The sequence below is a fragment of the Esox lucius genome, chromosome 4, assembly GCF_011004845.1.
Source record: "Esox lucius isolate fEsoLuc1 chromosome 4, fEsoLuc1.pri, whole genome shotgun sequence".
NCBI classification, from domain to species: domain Eukaryota; kingdom Metazoa; phylum Chordata; class Actinopteri; order Esociformes; family Esocidae; genus Esox; species Esox lucius.
Window position 1 is genome coordinate 16,546,606 of NC_047572.1, and position 23,876 is coordinate 16,570,481.

Consider the following 23,876-nt stretch of genomic DNA (forward strand, 5'->3'; position numbering starts at 1 on the left):
AGTATAACAGTCAGTATTATACTAGGCTAGGTGATGGACAGTGTAACTATAAATTCCAAGATGTGGAAAGGGGATCTTAAAGGTGGCTACATCAAATCAATGACAGGTGGAAATCTCACGTTGTTTCCCTGAGCAAAGGCAGTTAACCGTAATTGTGCCCCTGAGTTGCTGGGAAAATGTTGGGCTGTCATTCTGTAAATCTTTTTTTTTTTGGTTTACAGTAGTCAAAAAAATGCAAAACAATCTTAAAACAGTAATTAGGCTATAACCTATAATTATCCATCTGCAGAGAAAAGCAGTCTATGGCAGCACTGCTGTTCTCAGGCTAAAACAAAAAAGCTAAAATTGCAGGTGCAATTTATAAGCACAGTCCTATTGTTTGGTTTCTAAAAACAACTTGCACAATTTTGAAATAGACATAATAGCCAATCTTAAGTCAATTAAAAGTTAACTTTAAATTAAACCCAAATCAAGACTTACATTTGTTCTTGTTGTCCATCCCGGTCTTTGTATTTGATAAGAGGCGGTTTTCCCGAGCTCAACCTGAAAGCAGCTCCATGACGGAGAGCAGCTCCATGTGTGACCGCGTTGACATCTACACTTGATACATAGCAGACACCCTCTCTCACACACTCCCAGTCTCTCGAGCTCTCCCTCTCTCCATTTAAGTTACAGTCTATTGAACATCCCACGGTTTGCTGGGTCCTAATGCTAGTACTTCAAATACAGAGTACGTGAGCGGAGCAGGCCTAATTTCACTGCATTAATTGATATTCGAGCAGGCCAGAAGGCTGTCCCAAAATCTATCCAGTACCGCTCTGAGTATCACTCACTTCACGTGGCACAAGCATTTGTAGGATAGGATACTGTACTTGTGCGCGTCCCAGCTCATAATTAAGCAGTCATTGAGTTAGCTAAATACTTTCATAAAGAAACTAATGAAAACACAAGTGTAATGGAGCTCACTTACAGAAATTAGGAGGACCAACGGGTTCCCTATTATTGGGCAACTACATGAATACGTATAGAGGACGAGAATCATTAGCAACGAAGACGCTTTTCAAAATACCTTCGCAGTGTCATGGGAAAAAAAGTAGAAAAACTCACCTTAAACTAAACGCGTCCACTACAGGTCATATAGAGATACTGACTCCACCAACTGACCTCAGCAATAATCTGCACAAAGAATTTGGGCACATGTGCGCTATTCTCCCTATTGGAAATAAACAACGCAAACCATGTCTCTATTTGCCTCTTTGTATGTGGAACCGCATTGTTGAAAGGAGCCGTTCATTTGGCTCCTTAATTTCCTTAATTTTTTGTTGCTCAAACAGCTACTATTTGAAAATAAGGTGAACATGTTTTCAATAACGGTTGGATATCCTCACTGTAAAAACAATACATACTGTGGAGAGTGTCTTTCTATCCCTGAGCATTTTTCCTTGAGTCCAATGTCAGTAAACATGTAATAACAAACTGGTGATCTACTAATATATTATGCAACCTATTAGCATTTCATACAAAATTATTTCTCAGCTACTTTGTCACATTTACATTGTTTTGGGGCTATCCTTTAAGCGTTTTAAACGAAGAGCCGTTCGGGAGCAAAATGAGTCGTCTGTTTCAGGTGAACAGAGCGAGAAGGACCGACTCAGGACTCAGAATGCCCATCACTACAACTGTATAAAAACAAACATCTTGACTTTTTTGTAATTGTCTAAATGTTATTTATTTTTAATTCTAAACATTCCATGTAGTCTAGAGGGTGTTGCAAATTATTGACATTTTCTTTAAAGGTTGAATATGCTTGAGAATCTTTTTATCGTAGGAGCCAATGGTCAGTCCATAGAGTTTGTACACATGCCTTTGCTGGCATGAAAATGTTTTCCATTAGGGCTTATGAAAGTGATTAATAAAAAATGCTTAACACCTTTAATTGTTTGTCGCCATTAACAAATTTTTCTTCTTTGAGCCTCAGAATCCTCCATCTACTGGTGGACTTTGGCAGGAGCTGTCACTTATTGATTTGCAACATAATTGGCACTTCACTTGTGTTGGAGTTGTCCGGAGTGCTTCACATTAGCTTTTTTCAATGCAACAATGAATAGTAGCCTAGGCATTCCTGTTAACTCTTGCGTCGTGTTTACTCTTGTCACACTTGTCTGTGAATCCTGCCTAACAGCGCGTTACCTACTCGTACGTTAGAACACCATTTTTGAAAGAAAGGTTAACAAGATTCGCTCCTCTTTCACTCAACCTGTTCAGGCTTCTGGCCCCACTGTCAGTGAACTACCTTATTCCCTGATCTCTTTCCCTCCCCTCTCTTCAGACCAAGTCTTGTGTCTAGTGATGTCTGGGAGTCCGACAACCTGTCTTCTTGACCCAATCCTTTCCTCCCTTCTCCAGACCATCTCTGTAGACCTTCTATCTTAACCTTACTTCCCTCATCATCTCCTCCCTATCCACTGGCTGTGTTCCCTCTGTCTGCTTATGTCCCCCCACCTCAAGAAACCAACTTTTTATCCCCCTGATGTCCAAAACTACCGACCGGTACCCCTTCTTTCTTTTCTTTCTAAAACACTTGAGCATGCTGTTTCTAATCAACTCCTTTCTTAACTGTCCCAGAACAATCTTCTAGACCCTAACCAATCAGGTTTCAAGACAGGTAACTCGACCGAGACCACTCTTCTCTGTGTCACAGAGGCTCTCCGCACTGCCAAAGCAAACTCTCTTTCCTCTGTTCTTATCCTCCTTTATTTTTCTGCTGCCTTTGACACTGTGAACCACCTCTCCACACTCTCAGAGCAGGGGGTCTCAGGTTCAGCCCACTCTTGGTTTGTATCCTACCTGGCAGGTCGCTCCTACCATGTTGCATGTAATGGGTCTGTGTCTTCCCCATGCGCTCTCTCTACTGGTGTACCCCAGGGATCAGTCTTTGGCCCACTCCTCTTTTCTCTCTACACAAAGTCAACACTGTCATATCCACAAATGACCTGTCATTTCATTGATATGCCGATGTCACTCAATTGTTCTTTTCATTATTGCAACACATACAGTGGGGAGAACAAGTATTTGATACACTGCTGATTTTGCAGGTTTTCCTACTTACAAAGCATGTAGAAGTTCAAGATGACGGTCAATCTCTCTCAGTCTGGGGCTCCATGCAAGATCTCACCTCGTGGGGCATCAATGATCATGAGGAAGGTGAGGGATCAGCCCAGAACTACACGGCAGGACCTGGTCAATGACCTGAAGAGAGCTGGGACCACAGTCTCAATGAAAACCATTAGTAACACACTACGCCGTCATGGATTAAAATTCAGCAGTGCACGCAAGGTCCCCCTGCTCAAGCCAGCGCATGTCTAGGCTCGTCTGAAGTTTGCCAATGACCATCTGGATGATCCAGAGAAGGAATGGGAGAAGGTCATGTAGTCTGATGAGACAAAAATTGAGCTTTTTGGTCTAAACTCCACTCGCCGTGTTTGGAGGAAGAAGGATGTGTACAACCCCAAGAACACCATCCCAACCATGAAGCATGGAGGTGGAAACATCATTCTTTGGGGATGCTTTTCTGCAAAAGGGACAGGACGACTGCACTGTATTGAGGGGAGGATGGATGGGGCCATGTATCGCGAGATCTTGGCCAACAACCTCCTTCCCTCAGTAAGAGCATTGAAGATGGGTTGTGGGTGGGTCTTCCAGCATTACAACGACCCGAAACACACAGCCAAGGCAACTAAAGAGTGGCTCTGTAAGAAGCATCTCAAGGCCCTGGAGTTGACTAACCTGAAGAATCAGGAGAAAAATGACAGACTTCTGCATGCTTTGTAAGTGGGAAAACCTGCAAAATCGGCAGTGTATCAAATACTTGTTCACCCCACTGTATTGTAAGCTAAATTACAAAAAATACAATTAATTACAATAAAATCCCAGAGTGGCAGCAACAGTTGAGTTGAGAAATGTTAAACTTTATGCTAATTTCCAAGGAGCGGGCAGTGACAGAGTTTGGTGACTCAATGGCAGGGTAGATGTTCCCTGCATCTTGAAGTCCCTCCTCTTTTCTCCTGGATTGGTTAAAACTAATTAGCTCAAAACATGTCAGAGAAACGTTTTATTGTGCTGTCTGGTTTTGTCATTATTTATGATGCCTCTCTGGCTTCATACATACATAATTCTAAAAATGGATGCATGGAAGAAGGTTTCAGAGATCGTTGGGATCACGGGTGAGTGATATAAATCATTCACTTGGCATTGTGTTGATACTTAATACATTTTTAGTAGTGGAGTCGCACAAATACATTGTTATTAGTAATTGCAGAGACTGTTGTGTCCCCTATACTGGTTGATTGGTTGTCGCTGGCATGAATTCAGAAGACACACCCTGCCTGAGCGGGCAGTGTGCGTGCAAGAGAGTCCTCAGCGACTGCTTGCCAGTGATTGAGCGATTTGCGATTTGAGCGAGCAGGCAGTGTAGGGTCACCCTTTTCAGATACTGGTCCCAAGATGCTATGTGCAAGCGAATCCAGCAGTTAACCTTGCCTTTAGCATGGTAAGCTATGCTTAGTTTATGTTGATGCAGGCCTAAGCAAAGCATTAATATCGTTGGCAGTCGCATTTCCGCTAAATATATATATATATATATATATATATATACAGTCTCTCACAAAAGTGTCTCTCACTTTTTTGCAAATATAAAGTATATCTGTTCATGTGACAAAACTGAAGAAATGACACTTTGTTACAATGTAAAGTAGTGAGTGTACAGCTTGTATAACAGTGTAAATTTGCTGTCCCCTCAAAATACCTCAACACACAGCTATTAATGTCTAAACCGCTGGCAACAAAAGTGAGTACAGCCCTAAGTGAAAATTACACACTTGTCTTTGTACTCCTCACCTGGTTGCCACTACACACCCTTGACACCATCTGAACCAAATAAGTTTATCTTGGTCTCATCAGACCACAGGACATTAATCACCACAGGTTCCAGTAATCCATGTCCTTAGTCTGCTTGTCTTCAGCAAACTGTTTGCGTGCTTTCTTGTGCATCATCTTTAGAAGAGGCTTCCTTCTGGGACGACAGCCATGCAGACCAATTTGATGCAGTGTGCGGCGTATGGTCTGAGCACTGACAGGCTGACCCCCCACCCCTTTAACCTCTGCAGCAATGCTGGCAGCACTCATACGTCTATTTCCCAAAGACAATGACGCTCTGGATATGACACTGAGCACGTGCACTCAACTTCTTTGGTTGATCCTGCGAGGCCTGTTCTGAGTGGAACCTGTCCTGTTAAACCGCTGTATGGTCTTGGCCACCATGCTACAGCTCAGTTTCAGGGTCTTGGCAATCTTCTTATAGCCTAGGCAACAATTCTTTTTTTCAGATCCTCAGAGAGTTCTTTGCCATGAGGTGCCATGTTGAACGTCCAGTGACTAGTATGAGGGAGTGTGAGAGCGATGACACCTTGTAACACTTGTAACACTAACGAGTCACATGACACTGGGGAGGGAAAATGGCTAATTGGGCCCAATTTGGACATTTTCACTTAGGGGTGTACTCACTTTTGTTGCCAGCGGTTTAAACATTAATGGCTGTGTGTTGAGTAACTTTGAGGGGACAGCAAATTTTAACTGTTATACAAGCTGTACACTCGCTACTTTTCATTGTAGCAAAGTGTCATTTCTTCAGTGTTATCACATAAACAGATAAACTCAAATATTTACAAACATGTGAGGGATGTACTAGCTTTTTTGAGATACTGCATACTGTCTAATAGTAGAATCAACAACTTCCCTGCCATGCGTAAATAAATTACAGATCTCTCCTGTTTAATGTTTGTGGTTAAACATCTCTAGATATTTTGCCTCCCTTATGCTTTGCCTGTTTAAGTAACCTACCTTAACTTACTTCATTTGGTTGAAATAGGGAATCATTTAATAAACATATACTAATTTGGTTGTGGCCAAACAGCTATTAGAAAAGCTACTTGTTTCCAGGCCCTCACCTGAACCCCATTCAACCTAAATTATAGTCAAATAATCAAAGGCCAAAACCACAAAAAGCATAGGGTTAATTCAGTTTCTGCAGATTTCCAGATAGGGGTGTCAGATGGGGGCCTTTAGGAATCTTTATACTCCTGTGAGCCACTGCCAGAGCCTAATCGCAGAGGTGCCTCTAGGCATTGTGTGCTACTGTTTTCTGTTTTCCCCAATTAGAGGCAGCTGCACCTTGTTGTCTCTAATTGGGAACTTTATTTAAGTGGCCTTTTGGATCTTTCAGTTGTGGATTGTTGTTTGTGTTGTGGATCAAGAGCACAATGGTAGAACTATTGGATCAGAGACATGCAACTTTCTATTTCAATTTACATGGGCATCACAAAAACCTGATATTTTAACAGGGGTGTGTAGACTTTTTATATCCACTGTATCTTTAACATAATGAACTGCTTTCTAAACAGAAAAGTGTTTATTTTTACAAATTTGAACAAATTCTAAAATTGTGATTAATCGTGACTAATTACATAATGTTTTGTGATTAATCGCAATTCATTATTTTAATCATTTGACAGCACTAGTTTCTGTATAATACATTTTTCTGAAAGTCTCTGACATTCTGCAAATGGAGTTCAAACTCATTTCCAGCTCCTTTAATTGTGGTCAAAGCTAAATGATGATATTTTTGCACAGATTGTCACCTAAATGTATGTCTCTTTTTATTTCTCCTGGACCTGGTATTCTCCTGATTTAAATCTTGTGTTGAAGATATTAAAACATAAATTTGTTGCTTTTTAAAATAATTAAAATCTTTATATATTGTTTTTTACCAAAACCATAACATCTGAAGAATCTGGAGAAAAAATATATAACCCTTTTTCCAAAAAAGTTGTGTAGCTGTGTAAAATGGAAATAAAATCACAATGCAAAAATCATTTCCACCCTATATTCAATAGCAGTGGCGTCGTTAGGCCTGTGTGTCCGGGCCTCTAGCCCCGGATCTAAAACTGACCAAACTCTTTTTTTTTTAATAACCCCTGATCTATTCATCTATAATTCTGATCGCAAATTATGACAATGTAGACGTGTAGGTCGCTAGCATGTACATCGAAATGTTCATCATGTACATTCAAAATCCTTTAGGCTACTTTCTGTCCCGGGGTGTATTGTCCCAAATGTATTGTGATCCTAGCAATGCCTCTGTTCAGTAGAAAAAAGTACAAAGACAACATATCAGATGTTGGGACTGAAAATACTTAAAAAAAGATCCCGTTGGAACATCTCACAACTAGTTAGGTTAATTGGCTACAGGTCAGTAAAATGACTGGGTTTACAAAAGTATCCCAGAAAGGATGAGTCTTTCAGAAGTAAAGATGGGGAGGGGTTCACCACTCGGTGAAAGACTGCACGGGCAAATAGTGCAACAATATAGGAATATCATTTCTCTATGTAAAACTGCAAAGAGTTTGGGGATCTCATCATCTACAGTTCATAATTAGAATAAAATATTCAGAGATTTCTGAGAAATCTCTGTATGGAAGGGACAAGGCCGAAAACCAATATTGGATGGCTGTGATCTTCGGGCCCTCAGGTGGCACTGCATTAAAAACAGACACGATTCTGTAGTGGAAATCACTGCATGGGCTCAGCAACACCATTGTCTGTGAACACAGTATGTCGCTGCCTCCATTTATGCAAGTTAAAACAATTCCATGCAAAGAAGAAACCAGAAATAAACAAGATCTAGAAAATTATGTGGTGTTCCCTGGGCCCGATCTCATTTAAGATGGACTAAGGCAAAGTTTAAGATGGACTAATCAACATTTGAAATTATTTTTGGGAATCATGGATGCTGCGTCCTCCGGGCTAAAAGGGAAAGGGGACCATCCGTCTTGTTATCAGTGCAAAGTTCAAAGGCCAACATCTGTGATGGTATGGGGATGCATTAGTGCACAAGACATGGGTGACTTACACATCTGTGAAGGCACCATTAATGCTGAACAATATAAACAGGATTTGGAGCAACATATGCCGCCATCAAGACAGCATCTTTTTCAGGGAAGGCCTTGTTTATTTCAACAAGCCAATGCCAAACCACATTCTGCATGTATTACAACAGCAAGGCTCTGTAGTAAATGGGTCCAGGTGCTAAACTGGGCTACCTGCAGTCCAGACCTGTCACCCATTGAAAACATTTGGTACATAGTGAAATGTTTAACAAAGGAGACCCCGAACTGTTGAGCAGCTGAAATCCTATTTCAAGCAAGAATGGGAAAACATTTCACTTTCACAACTAGAGCAGTTGTTCTGCTCAGTTCCCAAACTCTTACACAGTGTTGTTTTAAGAAGAGATTAACACATTAATAAACATTCCACTGTTCCAACTTTTTTTGAAACATGTTGCAGGCATCAAATTCAAAAATAGCAATAAAACCTTTGATATACATTTGATATGTTGTCTTAGTACTATTTTCAATTAAGTATAGGGATTAAATCATTTGCACATCATTGCATTCTGCTTCTATTTGCATTTTACGCAGTGTCCCAACTTTATTGGAAACAAGATTGTATAGTACAATAGGAAAAAAATAGGCCAAGTTTATATGAAATGAATGAAGAGGCCTACCTATAGGGCAGATGTAATGGCCAATTGAAAGCACTTTTATTGCTGATTTCTCTGTATAAAAATCTATTAAAAGTCACTTAGGCCACACATGAAAACAGCATTTTATTGGAATACTTCATACATCATCAATGGAACTGTATTTACCAATAAATAAATAAAAAACATATTCACAATATGTTCTGTAGTCTCAAAAGAAAAAGGATAATTTTACAATTCATTAAAACAAGACCTGAACTCAAAAGCATTAATCTCTCAAAAAAAAAAAAAAAAAATTAAGACCAGGACTGGGCTTAATCTGTTACCAGGGAAACCTACGCTATTATTTTATGCTAACCTGCCACCAACTATCGAGAGTGGAAACATCTTCGTAACAGCAAACAACGATGGTCTATAACATTCGTCAATGTGCACTCTTCTCATTTCATGTCTGAAACCCAATGAACTGCATTTAATGTATATTTATGCAATGGTCTATGACAAATGTGTATTTATTACTTTACCAGAGACTGACATTTCTTTGTGTAATCAATTAGCCCTATCACACGAAAACCTCAGACATGTCTAGCATGTGTTTTTTTGTTGTAGTGAATACATTCTCCGGAGCTACATGATTTCTGTGTGTAGCCTGTCACTGTGTGAATAATATATTCAGTGGACAAAAGAGCCTTTAGTTAGACCAAGTCTTACCTGTCAAGGCTGTGACAGATATCCGTATGAACCAAACCGTCTAACAACTGTACATACAACTGCACATATTTGGATTTCGTTCTCTTAAAAATCAATGCATTTCTTACTCATTGATCACAAAACGGTTCATGTGGCATTAAATATTGGTATGCTGATAAAATGTGTATGATGTCAAAAAAAGATAGAATGTCAATAAAAATGGATATACTGCAAGCATCCCTGTAAACCAGTAGATACAAGGTGTGTGTTAAAAAAGAAAAGCAAAGGTGATTATGCATTTCTTGTTCATCTAGTCATTATTTTGTATTTATCTTTTCACCCACCCACCCACCTACACACTCATTCGTTCAGATATAGTGGCACAAATTAAATCTACATTCTAGTCATTCGGTTAGCTGGTGCTGCACACTTAACCCAGAAAATAATCAACAATTGTAAGGCAAAACCAAGTCCCCTGACCTCCTTGCCCCTCTGTCTTTGTCTGGACCCCAGGCAGTGGTGTGCAGGCCTTAAGATACATTGTGGCAGTGAGTTTATACATTTGCCTCTGTCTCTCACAAACACGTTTTCTGCTGTAAGACTCTCTCGTCATCAACAGTATCTCTCTCCATTTGAACTTTCTCGCTTTCTGATTAGATACTTTATATCCATTTTAGAACTGCTCTCTCTGTTGTTAGAAGAGTCGTGCCTGTTTCTTCATTTCATTCCTCTTCCAGAGAGCCAGACGGTCATACTCTGCCACGGTCATTCCAAACACCCGAAGAAACTCTTCAGGAGAAAGATGCCGCTGTGGGGAACGCACGCACACACACATGCATGCACACACACACACAGACGCACACACATACACGCACGCGCACACATGCATGCACACAACAGATTTTTTTTTAATTTAGAAGATGCATCAATTATGACATGTGTGAGAATGGTAGGCAGAGATAAAGAACTAGAGTCTTTCAAAACATGACCATGGACCAAACTGGACCAAATCTGATTCAGAATTGTAGAGAAATGACTGATCCTCACCTCTAGTCTGGCTCTGTCTACATCTTTAGGAAGTCTATGCCTCCCCCTGGTGGTCACGATCAGAACTTCATATGGGTAAACCTGCAGCAGACAGGTCAGATGTGAAATCTAAACTAGGCAGTAAACAGGGTTGGGATCAGATCAGGAAGATGTTCCTGATAATCATCAAACATTCCCGTTTACTTCCTGAATCGGCTGACATGAAATTGCATTGACCCCAAAACACACATCTCAGATTAACTTCTTTAAAATAAGCATCAATCATTAATGAAAGCAGAGCGTGGAGCCCAACGTCCGGATCCAACAGGAGGCAGCAGGTAGCCTAGCGGTTAGGGTGTTAGAAGAGTTTGTGCTAGAAAACAAACTCTGTCAGCTGCTGTTTGCGCAAGGCACTTATCCCGAAATAACTCCGTAGGTTTCTCTGGATAAGCGCTTCGGCTAAACCACTTAACACTGGGGAGGTATTCTGTAGAATCTGCCCATTATTTCAGAAAGTCTGTGTTTCAGGCCAAGCTCAGGTCCTGGCTGTGGAAGCTGAACATTCCTCTGGTGGAGTTATAATTGGACCGACAGGACAGACAGCAGCTACACTGACCTTTGAAACCTGACTTAGTGATCCACACCCCTGAGGATCCCTCCCCAACACTTCCTCACAGCCTCCTGGTGACTGTAGCCTACTGATTCACCATCCACTCTACTTTCCAGTGAACTTTCAGATTCTTACCTTGTATTCTGAAAGTGAGGAAGAAAAGAGACAAATATCGGATTAGGGTAAACGTACTCCCACATCACCGCAATTACTTGAATACACTGGAACCTATAATGCTATAACTGGAAAACCATACCTCTGGTTACCCAGCTGACATCACTGCTGCAGTCAAACGGCTGGTAGTAGTCAGGGGCGGCACTCTGGGGCTGGAGGAAAACACACAGAGACATGTCCGTTGCCGTCACCCACACAGGCCGTTAGGAATCCTTCTAACCAAAACACCTTGGGCTTCAGGTATCAATCGTGCATACGCACAAATATGACGCAGTTTCTTACGCTAGTTTTGATGCAGGAATTGTCATTAATCAATGTTGAACTTGACGGGAAAATTTGACGCAAATTTCAACCCATGCGTATGCCCAGCCTAGAGGTTGAATTGGAGAAATATACCACGCTATTTCGGAAAAGCTGATAGAGGAATTTCAACCGAAACACATGGGGAAAATCTTATAAATAGAAATGAATAGCCTACAGGAATGCGCAAACTGTTTCCTGCAGCATTGTAGGCTTATAAGCTATGGATGTAGCAAGCGTCAAAACCTTATAGCCTATAGCTGATCCAAAAACTGTTAGGACTAATACATTGTAAAATGTAGCCCTTTCAATGGGCATATACAGTGGGTATAGAAAAGAATCAACCCCCTTTAAAATAATCACATTTTGTTGCTTTGCAGCCTGAAATGAAAACGGACATAAACTATTTTTGTTTTATTCAGCATTATTTACAACTTATAACATCCAAGTGAAAAATATAATACCAACTTATACCAATAATAATAATCAAATAAAAAAAAACAGAATCACTGAGTTGGAAAAAGTCATCACCCCCTCCTAACAATGACTTGTAAACCCAACCAGGTGTAGTTAATCACTTTCTCAATAGCACACAAAGCCAATTGACTTTCAACTGTGATCAGCTGTGGTCATTTTGATTATCTCAGCATGAAACAAGCTTTTCCTGAAGCATTTCAGCCCTTGGTCGTGTAACTGAAGAAAACAATCAACTATTTGTGGCGAGGCATTGTCAAAAGATCTCCGGGATAAAGACAGGCACAAAGTCAGGAGATGAATACAAAAACATTCAAAGGCTTTATCAGTGTCTAGAAGCACAGTGAAGTATATTATTCAGAAGTGGAAGGTATTTGGTACAACACAGACCCCCCCCCCCCCCGGGTCAGGACGTTGCTCCAAACTGGATGAAAGAGCCTGGAGGAAACTGGTCAGAGAGGCTACCAAGAGGCCTACAGCCACTCTGAAGCAGTTGCAGGAATTCATGACATAGAGTGGTCATTGTGTGCATGTGACAACAATATCACAAATTCTCCACAAATGTGGCTTGTATGGGAGAGTTGCAACAAAAAAGCCACTCCTCAAGAAAGGCCGCATGCAGTCATGACTGAGCTTTGCCAAAACACACCTTGAAGATTCTAAGGCAACATGGAAAAAGGTGTTATGGTCAGATGAGACTAAAATTATTTGGCCTCAACGCCAAACGATATGTCTGGCGAAAATCCAATACAGCTCAACCCTCATGTTATGGGGTTGTTTCTCTGCAGCAGGGACTGGAGCACTTGTCAGGATAGAAGGAAAAATGGATGGGGCAAAATACTGTCAAATTCTTGAGGAAAATCTGCTGTTCTCTGCCAGAAAGATGTCAATGGGAAGAAGATTTACCTTCCAACATGACAATGACCCAAAGCACACAGCAAAACTGACCACACAGTGGTTGAAGGATAAAAGGTGAATGTCCTTGCATGGCCTAGTCAGAGCCCGGACTTAAACCCCATTGAAAATCTGTGGAATAACTAGAAGAGACCAGTCCACAAACGGTCACCATCAAATGTAACTGAACTTGAGCAGTTCTGCAAAGAAGAGTGGTCAAATATTGCAACGTCTAGATGTGCAAAGTTAGTAGAGACATATCCCAACAGACTAAAGGCTGTAATTAAAGCAAAAGGTGGTTCAACAAAATACTGACACAAGGGGGTGATCCTTTTTCCAACTCAGTGATTGTTTGGTGTTATATCTTTCACTTGGATGTTGTAAGTTGCACTGAGTAAATACAGCTGAATGAAACAAAAACTGTGTCTGTCTTCATTTCAGGCTGCAAAGCAACAAAATGTGATTATTTTAAAGGGGGGTGATTCTTTTCTATACCCACTGTACATACAGTTAACAAACAATGGCGATTTATTTAAAGATGCTCACTTTTACGACCTAGAGGATGTTTTTAAACGAGCTGCGGCGTTATCACACGTTGTCTTACAATTTGTAATTTGAGAAAATAGAAAATTACATTTCAAAAATATTCAAAATTCTCACTGAATAAAAATGATCGAATAGAACATAAAATAGGTATATGCTTATTCACCACAAATCGAATAAAACAGCCAATAGGCCTACTCAAAATAAAAGTGACAGCTGTGCAGAACTAAACGAAAAATGCATTTCACTATTATGGAAGAAACATTCTAACACAAGCTCTTTCCAAGAGTCATTGATCTTCTATAAAACGCCTGAAATGTATGTATTTTCTTGGCCACATTCTTTAGGCTACTATTTCTTTTAACAGATCTTGCGTTTGCAAGACAGCCTCGGCTGTACCGCCACGACCCGGTACAGTCCTCAGTCGAAACCATACGGAATGCTGCGGAACTGTAGAGCCCCGCAACCCCACTCTGGTGTGCCACTGCAGTCCTAGTCCCACATGACTTGAACTAGGCTTGATCAATTGACTTTGATTGTACGTCTGTATTGAGATGTTTCTTGAATGTGAAGTTGAAATGTTATGATTAGCCTAATGGTTAATGATAATTTACTGCAACCCTCCCACAGCGACATGTCGGTGTCCCCATCTAGGACTTTTCCAATGATGCCAGCGATTTGCTATAGTAGATAGGAGAAATATCTGTCACACTTTGCCCACCTCCCTATTAGTTTGGACACTGGTTAGTGCAGCAAATCGCTTTCTCACATCCACATTGACTGATCTCTGACCACGTACTTTTTAATTTAGCCTACAACATCCACGTCTTGCAACGCGGAATATTTATGACTGTCGGGCTGATACGTTTCGAAAAAGGGGCATTTATTAGATTCTATATCAGAAATTATTTGAAGTTCACATTATGGGAAACTTACTTCCTTGTAAGTACTTTCTGACCCGTCTCCACTTCGCTTCGATTGACGACTAATATTACATAGTCAATAGGGCTAATTTGGATATGCTATGGGAAATTGTAGGCGTTCTTTGGGTGGAGACCATAAGATCGTTCACGTACACAGAAGTATAGTATGGTGATTTGTCAACGGAAGCATGCGAATGGGTTGCATACGCCAGATGAATCCCAATAATTTTGTGCGTACGCAAGTCGTAGGAATTCCACATACTCCAGAATTGAGTTTGTCGGAAGAACCCCTCCAGCCCGGAATTCGTAATACAAGATGGCAGCACCTTGTATCAACAGTAAACGAACATGATACGTTTGGCATTTAGCAGACTAGTATTATAAGTTATATAGGAAAATTACGTTTATAGTTAACGTTACTATATTCTGAAAAGCCCTCGCCCGTCCAGGTTACAGGTTAGGCTACCGGTTACGGAATGGCCGATTAAAAAGCGGTAATTTTTTTCCCCCTAAACAATGAAAAACATTGTATATTTTCTGAAAAGGCAAGCACAACAAAGACTTTAATATGTGGGTCCATCTTGTTTTTCGACTTCGGACACTAACGTGATCAAGTTGGGTTAACTCATTCCCAGTTCCGAGTTCCAACTTCTGAGGTAAATGGAATGCAATCGCTGTCTGAAGGCAGTCAAAATACAGATACTTAAGATTCAAATTCAAATCACTATGAAGAACACTGGTGTTCATGCTCACCCTGCTAACACCATTTCTTCTGTATCCAGGCAGAGAGGCTGATCTGTAAACAGAGTCTGCAACAGAGATGGGCAATTTACCAGCAGTTGAGTTGATTTACTTTTGGGGTCCATGAGCATCTATGTAGTATGTACTACACTGAACAAAATTATAAATGCTACACTTTTGTTTTTGCCCCCATTTATCATGAGCTGACCTCAAAGATCTAAGACTTTCTCTATGTACACAAAAGGCCTATTTCTCTCAAATATTGTTCTCAAATCTGTCTAAATCTGTGTTAGTGAGCACTTCTCCTTTGCTGAGATAATCCATCCACCTCATAGGTGTGGCATATCAAGATGCTGATTAGACAGTATGATTATTGCACAGGTGTGCCTTCGGCTGGCCACAATAAAAGGCCACTCTAAAATGTGCAGTTCCATCAAACTGCACAATGCCACAAAGTTTTGAGGGAGCGTGCAATTAGCATGCTGACTGCAGGAATGTCCACCAGAGCTGTTGTCCGTGATTTGAATGTTAATTTCTCTACCATAAGCCGTCTCCAAAGGCGTTTCAGAGAATTTGGCAGTACATCCAACCGACCTCACAACCGCAGACCACGTGTAACCACACCAGCCTAGGACCTCCAAATCCAGCATCTTCACCTCCAAGATCGTCTGAGACCAGCCACCCAGACAGCTGCTGCAACAATTGGTTCAACTCTATGCGAAGGAGATGTTGCACTGCATGAGGCAAATGGAGGTAACACCAGATACTGACTGGTTTTCGGACCCCCCCAATACAGTGAAACTGCACATTTTAGAGTGGCCTTTTATTGTGTCCAGCCTAAGGCACACCTGTGCAATAATCATGCTGTCTAATCAGCATCTTGATATGCCATAAATGTGAGGTGGATGGATTTAGACAGATTTGTGAACATTATTTGAGAGAAATAGGCCTTTTGTGTACATAGAGAAAGTCTTAGATCGGGTCGGGTCATATCTTCTTAGATCTTTGAGTTCAGCTCATGATAAATGGGGGCAAAAACAAAAGTGTTGCGTTTATAATTATATTCAGTGTATGTCCCTGCATCTCAGGAAAAACATGCCTGCATGTGCCTCCATAGCTCTCCCATCAATGAACAGTAGATGGCACTGTCTACCAACATATACACTGACCCTGGTACATTAAATAAGGTACTCACCTCTGTCTAGGTTGTAATGTGACGGAGGAGCTGGGAAAAATAAAGAAAGCAAACCAAATTTGAGAAAGAACAAGTAAGATAGAAAGAGTGAGATAAAGAGCAAGAGAGAGAGAGAGAGAGAGAGAGAGAAAGATAAAGATATTGAGTAAGTGAGGTAGAACCCCTTGACAGAAAGCATTTATCTAGTTAAAGGAGAGTTTCACAAACAAACAGATCAGAGCAGAGCATGCTGGGTACAAATGGTGTACTGGGAAAAATACTGCATATTATAAGAAGCAATGAGGCTTGGAAAGACCCTATTAGGAGAAAAGGAAGGGGGTCTGGGGATAGTGAAGGAAGAGTCAAATGACGAGCAAAACAAGGAACAAAAAAAAAAGGAACATGATTCGAAGCTGCACAGTCTCTCATTCCCTTTTACTGTTCTCCCCTCCCAGCTGTTTTAACAGCCAGTTATTACTATTTTAAAATGAACTAAGACATGGGACACCAGCTGACAGGGAGCAGGAGGGGAAAGAGGATGGAGAAAGACAGAGAGGGAAACAAAGAGAGAGAGGACATGACTAGGCAGTGAGGAGGACAGGATAAAAAGAAGCGAGAGGTGACATTCTGCTCAAACATGGGGAGAAAGATGGAGAAAGACTAAACTTGAGAGACGCTTGTGACAAATAAAGCATAGATGGTCCTGGGCTGACTTACCTCGGTCTAAGCATGGAGAGAGATGGAGCAAGAGACAAATAATATGCAAAGATGAAGAATGACTGATTTTGTATGTAATATTAAGTAACCACACTTGTGAGAAAACAAAGAAACACAACAGCTGCACAGACAAAGACAAATGCTTAATATACTCCAAGTCCCTTAGAGAACAGCTCTCACCACAGTAGTCCGATCACAGGTTTTATGGTTTAATACCTTGGATGGAGACCCTCTCTCCCTCTCAATAACCCCATAGCTTCCAGCTACCTTGACCCTCCTAACCTCACGCTTTCCTCAAACATCATTCATTCCTGCCTCACCTTCATTTATAAAATATTCCATTCTCCCAGCTCAACCTCCATTTTTGTGATTGGTGGTAGATATTGAAGCTCATAAAAAACGGACTTACAGCCGTTGACAGTGTTGTTGTAGCTGGAGCTGTTGTAGCCGGTGGTGTTAAGAGTCTCCTTGCTACTGCTTTGGGAGTTACGAGTGCTGCCCCAAGGGTCGTTGTCATAGGAACCAGATCTAGCTTTCATCTCCTCCTTTAGGATCATTCTTCCTATACCACTCTGGATCTGAGAGACATAGAGTGAGACAAAGAGTGAGACAGAGTGTGAGAGAGGGTTGGGGGTCAAGGGGGTCAGAGGGAGAGTAGGGAAGAGAGGGAGACGAGAAGAAACATTATTTATTATTATTATTATTATTCCACAAATCTCCAAGCAATGTGTAGTAAGACGGAAGATGGAATAATGACATAGAGACAACGAGGGTGAGAAGAGGGGAAGGGGAGGTGGAGCGTCTCACTCTTTGAAGACTGCCATCACTCCAGTTCTCCTCATCTACTCCTGTAGAGTATCTTCTCCTAGGACCACGGGAAGCTGAAAAAATGTATACATAATAATAAATAGCCGTACACTTACATTGGACACCTCACAAAAATTCTAAAAAGTAATGGGTCCATCTGCAGTTAGATTTGACACAAAGGGCCAGCGTTCTGGAAGATTCTACTACATGTCCAGTGGAAAACTACCAACAATGCATGCAGGACAGAATTAGGCCAGTATACAGTAGTAAGAGCAATTCAGTTTTGCAAACATCTACAGTGACCCACTCTCATTTCTTTATCAAGTCCTGAAATAGTAAGAGCTGAGAATAGATAAATGTCTCTTGTATCTAATAACACACCTGTTCTGTGAACACAGTGAAGCAATCCACAAGACATTTACATGACCTATTGGACACAAGCAAATACAGCACCCTCTGGCCCCACATTGACAACATACCATGTCAAATTATATATTTGACCATGGTTACGGATCAACACCTAAGAAAAACCTTGACAAAGTACAGGTTCAGTGAAGGCAGCCTTGCCAGGAAAACCTGTCTCCCTGTAGAGGAAAGGCTGTGCAACCACAGCATCACAGCTTAACCAGAGAAAGAGCTGGATTTCCTCACACATGTCATGTTGAGACATAAAGAAACATTAACTGCAATTTACCCAAATTGGAAAACATTCATTAGAATGAGCAACCTATTATTTTGAGGAAAATGCAGAGAGCTCTGGCCTGTTCACTACATTGAAGCCCACTAGTCTGACAGACCAACAAATCTGGTAATATCTGACTCACTGTATGTCATTTTATTTGGAGTTATTGTCAATCTTAAAATGATTTCAGAAGTTAGCTTTGCAATTTGTACATTGTTCTGTCACAACAATAAAGCATTTTTATTGAATTGAGAGCGAAGGAGAGAAATAGTTGTAGGCTGCAGAGATAGTGGGTAGGGTACAGAGATAGTGGGTAGGGTACAGAGATAGTGGGTAGGGTACTTACAGCTCTGGAAAAAATTAAGAGACCACTGCACCTTTTTATTTCCTTTCCAAAAAAGTTGAAAAGGAACGTTTTGAGTGAGCAACAGAAGCGTTCAATTTGGAGTGGTCTCTTAATTTTAACCCTTCTGTTCCTCACTCAAAACAGACATAGTGTTTAGGGTACAGAGATAGTGTTTTGGGTACAGCGGTAATATGTACCTTTTGGGGAGCTGGTATAAGGGTAGTAATTGGACTCTGACTGGGTGCAAGGTTCTGGTGAGTAGGCAGAGAGTCTGGATGATTTGATGATATCTTCGCTGGTCCTGCTCTTGGTAGCTGGGAGATTGTCTGTGGACATACGAATGACTGTTACCAGAGGACAGCAAACCTACTCTTTAAAGTGAACGTACAAGTATCTATGGGCCCCTTTTTTCAACCTATCTTAGACCCTGACCCATCAATTACCCAAGAGCCATAGGTCAGGAAGAGAGCTACAGGAAGTGTAATTGAGGTCTCATTATTAAAAAGATAATGATAATTTTACACAAAACATGTACCATGCCATTGGGCATTTACCATACATGCTAGATAGCTAGTCCATTACTGTCGAGATACACAAACAGACACAAAACACACTTATAAAGCTCAGGCAGAGTCTGCCCTGTTAGCCTACTGTACAGGCTCTGGTTTTGGACATTACTGGCTGCTAATAAACAGTGATGTAGTGGTGGAGATAATCAAATCTATTGGCCTTGTGAGCCAGCTCATCTATCAGTCCATCTATAAACCCTGTGAGCCAGCTCATCTATCAGGCCGTCTATAAGTCATGTGAGCCAGCTCATCTATCAGGCCGTCTATAAGTCATGTGAGCCAGCTCATCTATTAGGCCATCTATAAACCATGTGAGCCAGCTCATCTATCAGGCCATCTATAAACCCTGTGAGCCAGCTCATCTATCAGGCCATTTATAAGTCATGTGAGCCAGCTCATCTATCAGGCCATCAATAAACCATGTGATCCAGCTCATCTATCAGTCCATCTATAAACCCTGTGAGCCAGCTCATCTATCAGGCCATTTATAAGTCATGTGAGCCAGCTCATCTATTAGGCCATCTATAAACCATGTGAGCCAGCTCATCTATCAGGCCATCTATAAACCCTGTGAGCCAGCTCATCTATCAGGCCGTCTATAAGTCATGTGAGCCAGCTCATCTATCAGGCCGTCTATAAGTCATGTGAGCCAGCTCATCTATTAGGCCATCTATAAACCATGTGAGCCAGCTCATCTATCAGGCCATCTATAAACCAAGTGAGCCAGCTCATCTATCAGGCCATCTATAAACCATGTGATCCAGCTCATCTATCAGTCCATCTATAAACCCTGTGAGCCAGCTCATCTATCAGGCCATTTATAAGTCATGTGAGCCAGCTCATCTATCAGGCCATCAATAAACCATGTGATCCAGCTCATCTATCAGTCCATCTATAAACCCTGTGAGCCAGCTCATCTATCAGGCCATTTATAAGTCATGTGAGCCAACTCATCTATTAGGCCATCTATAAACCATGTGAGCCAGCTCATCTATCAGGCCATCTATAAACCAAGGGAGCCAGCTCATCTATCAGGCCATCTATAAACCATGTGATCCAGCTCATCTATCAGTCCATCTATAAACCCTGTGAGCCAGCTCATCTATCAGGCCATCTATAAGTCATGTGAGCCAGCTCATCTATTAGGCCATCTATAAACCATGTGAGCCAGCTCATCTATCAGGCCATCTATAAACCATGTGATCCAGCACATCTATCAGTCCATCTATAAGTCATGTGAGCCAGCTCATCTATCAGGCCATCTATAAGTCATGTGAGCCAGCTCATCTATTAGGCCAACACAGCTTTTTACTGGACAGCAAGATTGAAGATGCCCTTAAAGATAAGATATTCTTCTAGAAATTGACCACCAGATATTATCCGGGTGGACATGGAGGGACATATGGATAGCAAGACAGACAGTTGATCAGAAGGACAAATGGACGGACAGACAGAGGGAGGTACTTACATAAAGGTAAGTCAGTTCATCAGAGGGAAGGAGAAGCGGAGCGAGGGAGGAAGTGAAGCAACGTGATTGTAAGGGATGAAAAGCAGAAGGGGTATAAAGAAAAGGGATTCATTACTGGGATCCCGAGAGGAACAGCGTGATGTGACCATGTTTGGTACTCATTAGCATCTCTTCCATGTAGAAAACAAAGGGCTAAACTGACATTGCAGGTCTGTGGTTCATGGATGAGAGTCAAATCTAATTCTACACACCAATGTCTGTTCATGTGGACATTTCACAATGAAGACCAGAGAGAGTAATGGAATACACAGAGGAGAATCACACATTGTACAGCAATCTATCTGTTACAAGCAGTTGATCTCTCTTTCTCTCTCTCTGCCTCTCTATCACTTCCCTCTCTCCATCACTGTACGTTAGACTAATAGTCTGTGTTTTATTGATCAGACCGAGAGTGATCTCATGTTGACATGTGACTCTGCATAAACCCTCTCTCCTGTGAAATGTCTTCAGTATCAGGGGCCTGGAGTTCTTCCTGACCATGTAAAGGAACAACTCCTGGCCCGCATTCATGGCTAAATGCGCCATGACCACAGACCTGTGATGTCCTGTTCTGCAACACCAGAGAAGGATTAACCACCGTGATACACAAACATTGAAACACAGCACGGTTCACAGAGTAATGCACTGTTACAAACACACACAACTATATCCCATGCAGGTCTGAGGAGATGCTGTACTACCACTCTGGTTCCAATTGTGGTTTCTTTAAGAGCAACTACGCTGACAGGAAGACAGACGGACTGCAGGGGGCGGGGGCTAAACCAGTGTACCACAAACTGTTGGCTACAGACAACATCAATCTAAACAGATCAGTCACTGGTAGGACAACAGCCAGGATATAGGGTGAGGCTAAGCCACTGTACCCGTTCTCTTATAGATGGGAGGTTTCCTGTAGATGTTGGGTTCCCCTGAGGCTGAGGGGAGAGAGGGGAAGTGGGGGGAGAGAGAGAGACAGAAACATGGATGTGTGAGGCGGTAAGGAGGAGAGGGACAGAAAGAAGAAAGAGAAGAAGCAGTGAGGGGAGGAGCTATACCGTAACCGTAGCTACCGTTGGAGGCAATAAGAGAGTTCAATGAAATATTAAATTCATTCTTACTCAGACGGATGATAGGCACAAGAAGAGAAAGACAGAGAGGGAAGATGAGGGGATGATGAAATTAGTCTCAAATGGCACCCTACCCTATTTAAAATAGGGAGCACTTTGTTCACTATGAGCCAAGGGTTCTGGTCCAAAGTGATGCACTATAAAGGGAATAGGGTGCCAGCTGGGACACGGTAAATAAATCTAGTCCTACCTGGCACATGGAAATGTTTGGGGGCGTGGTATGTTGTAGGAGTGCTAGGCCGCCCTTCTAACGTGCCATAATCGGGTGAGCTCCTGCCACTCTCACAGCCTGCAGCAAGCACCAGCCAATCACGGCCAAGGAAACATGAGCATGAAGTCACACCCACCCAATCAAACAGATAAGGTGAACAGTGTTCGGCAGCCAATTAAATGCAGAATGCATTTCAACAGCATTGCGGAAAAGCATATGAGCAAAGAAAGCTAGAATGAAAGTTGTCACAGATTGAAAATGCGTTAACTGGTTTAAATCATGTGGTGGAAGATTTATTTGTGAAGCACTTTTTAAAAACAGATTTGTCCTGGTGCTTAACAGCAACCCTGTCTAGACACTTTCACTGGATGCTTTCCCAAAAATACTATGCAAATATTGTTTCATAGAACAGTCCACTGATTGATTACTTGGGAGGTCTATCGATTTGCTCTTTGAATGATTGATGGAAGTGACTGTGACTCACCGGGGTGTCCACAATGCGAGCGAGGAGTTACTGGTGACATGGTCTGACGGCTCAAGGAGGGAGAGTCTATATTGCTAGTGCTGGAACAGCGCCTCTGTCTGAAGTCCATATGGTCGGACAGCTCCTACAGGCGAGGGGGAAAGACACAGAGAGAGAAAGGGAGATGGAGAAAGAAAGAGAGACAAAAAAGAAACTGAGGACTATAACTGAGTCTGTAACGATCCACGTCCCGTGGATGACTGATCATGGAGACCAGGCTTCTCACCTGAGAGTAGGGAGAAAGGGTCCCCAGTGACTGAAAAACAAAGAAATCACACAGGAACGCAAGTCACGGTCTATTGTTACTGTTGAAATGGATGTTTGCAGTCCAAAAAACTCCCCCATGAAACATATTTATGCATTCACGTGCATTTACAGTTTATCGGCCGTGAGGAAATTCAGGAAAACCCGGACGTATTTTCCGGGAAAACACTGAAGCGTGTGGTACCTCTGCATAGCTGACGTTGTCTGAATCGTCTGAGGTGAATCTGGGGTAGGATTGGTAGGATGACATGGTAGGATGATGCTTGGGCTGATATGATGACATGGTAGGATGGTGATGCTGCCGGGGCGGATAGGATGATGTGAGGTCAGGTGGTTGGACGTCATATATGGTCTTGACCTTAGGCAGCGCAGCCAAGTCCTTATAGTCTAGCATCTCATTGTCCACCCTGGCCTGATGTTGGACAGTCCAGGACACACACAAACACATACGGAGACACAAACAAAAAAATACGGTGTATATGAAAAACGACACTTTGAGAGGAAATGACATGGATCACGTTCTCACTGAGCGACCATACAGTCATGTGACACGTTGGGTCGACTGACTGAGCACTGGCATGTGCTGACGGTGACATTCAGAGAGGGGAGGGAGAAGGGGCTAGAGGGTAGGGGCGAAGGGGTAATACAGAGAAAGAGTGAGGCGGAGCTTGAGGACACAAAAGTGTGTGAGAGAGAAATAAAGAGAGTGATACTACGCGCGTGCTTACTGTGCGTTTTTCCCTCATCAATCACCCTGAACCGAAAGGTCATTGATTATAAAGCCAGAATCTTAACAACGTTCACACACACATTCTGGGGCTTCTGGCGTAGTTTTTTGAGTTGTGTTTGACCTGGCACAAGGGACCCTGAGAGAGTAACTTTGTTGCTGGACTTGTGAAAGAAACAATGTACTAAACTGTAAGAATGAGAGATGTCCATTCTGTGTGTGAGAAGTACGGAGGGGAGCATTAGAAGACT

General features: G+C 41.9%; 2 protein-coding genes across 11 annotated transcripts in view; both read right to left on the reverse strand.

The window, feature by feature from the left end:
* afap1l1a (actin filament associated protein 1-like 1a) overlaps positions 1-593 on the reverse strand; it is a 35,779-nt gene extending 35,186 nt beyond the window's left edge. The window contains exon 1 of the mRNA XM_013133438.4: positions 481-593. Coding sequence (XP_012988892.3) covers positions 481-499 — 19 coding nt within the window. The 5' untranslated portion in view covers positions 500-593. The remainder of the gene's footprint in view (positions 1-480) is intronic.
* Positions 594-8,567: 7,974 nt separating this feature from the next.
* Positions 8,568-23,876, reverse strand: part of ablim3 (actin binding LIM protein family, member 3) — a 44,246-nt gene continuing 28,937 nt past the window's right edge. Inside the window, exons 10-24 of one of the 10 annotated variants that reach the window (XM_020045841.2) lie at positions 23,083-23,310; positions 22,861-22,890; positions 22,596-22,719; positions 22,091-22,189; positions 21,658-21,708; positions 18,895-19,011; positions 17,670-17,743; positions 17,272-17,440; positions 16,863-16,868; positions 16,167-16,196; positions 14,984-15,039; positions 11,179-11,248; positions 11,058-11,065; positions 10,334-10,414; positions 8,569-10,094 (exon numbers count right to left, since the gene is read on the reverse strand). In XM_020045841.2, coding sequence (XP_019901400.1) covers positions 9,981-10,094; positions 10,334-10,414; positions 11,058-11,065; positions 11,179-11,248; positions 14,984-15,039; positions 16,167-16,196; positions 16,863-16,868; positions 17,272-17,440; positions 17,670-17,743; positions 18,895-19,011; positions 21,658-21,708; positions 22,091-22,189; positions 22,596-22,719; positions 22,861-22,890; positions 23,083-23,310 — 1,257 coding nt within the window. In that variant the 3' untranslated portion in view covers positions 8,569-9,980. Of the gene's footprint in view, positions 10,095-10,333; positions 10,415-11,057; positions 11,066-11,178; positions 11,249-14,983; positions 15,040-16,166; positions 16,197-16,862; positions 16,869-17,271; positions 17,441-17,669; positions 17,744-18,894; positions 19,024-21,657; positions 21,709-22,090; positions 22,190-22,595; positions 22,720-22,860; positions 22,891-23,082; positions 23,311-23,876 lie in introns of all 10 variants that reach the window. The other 9 variants (XM_010897637.4, XM_020045845.2, XM_020045843.2 and 6 more) reach the window with 9 other exon arrangements.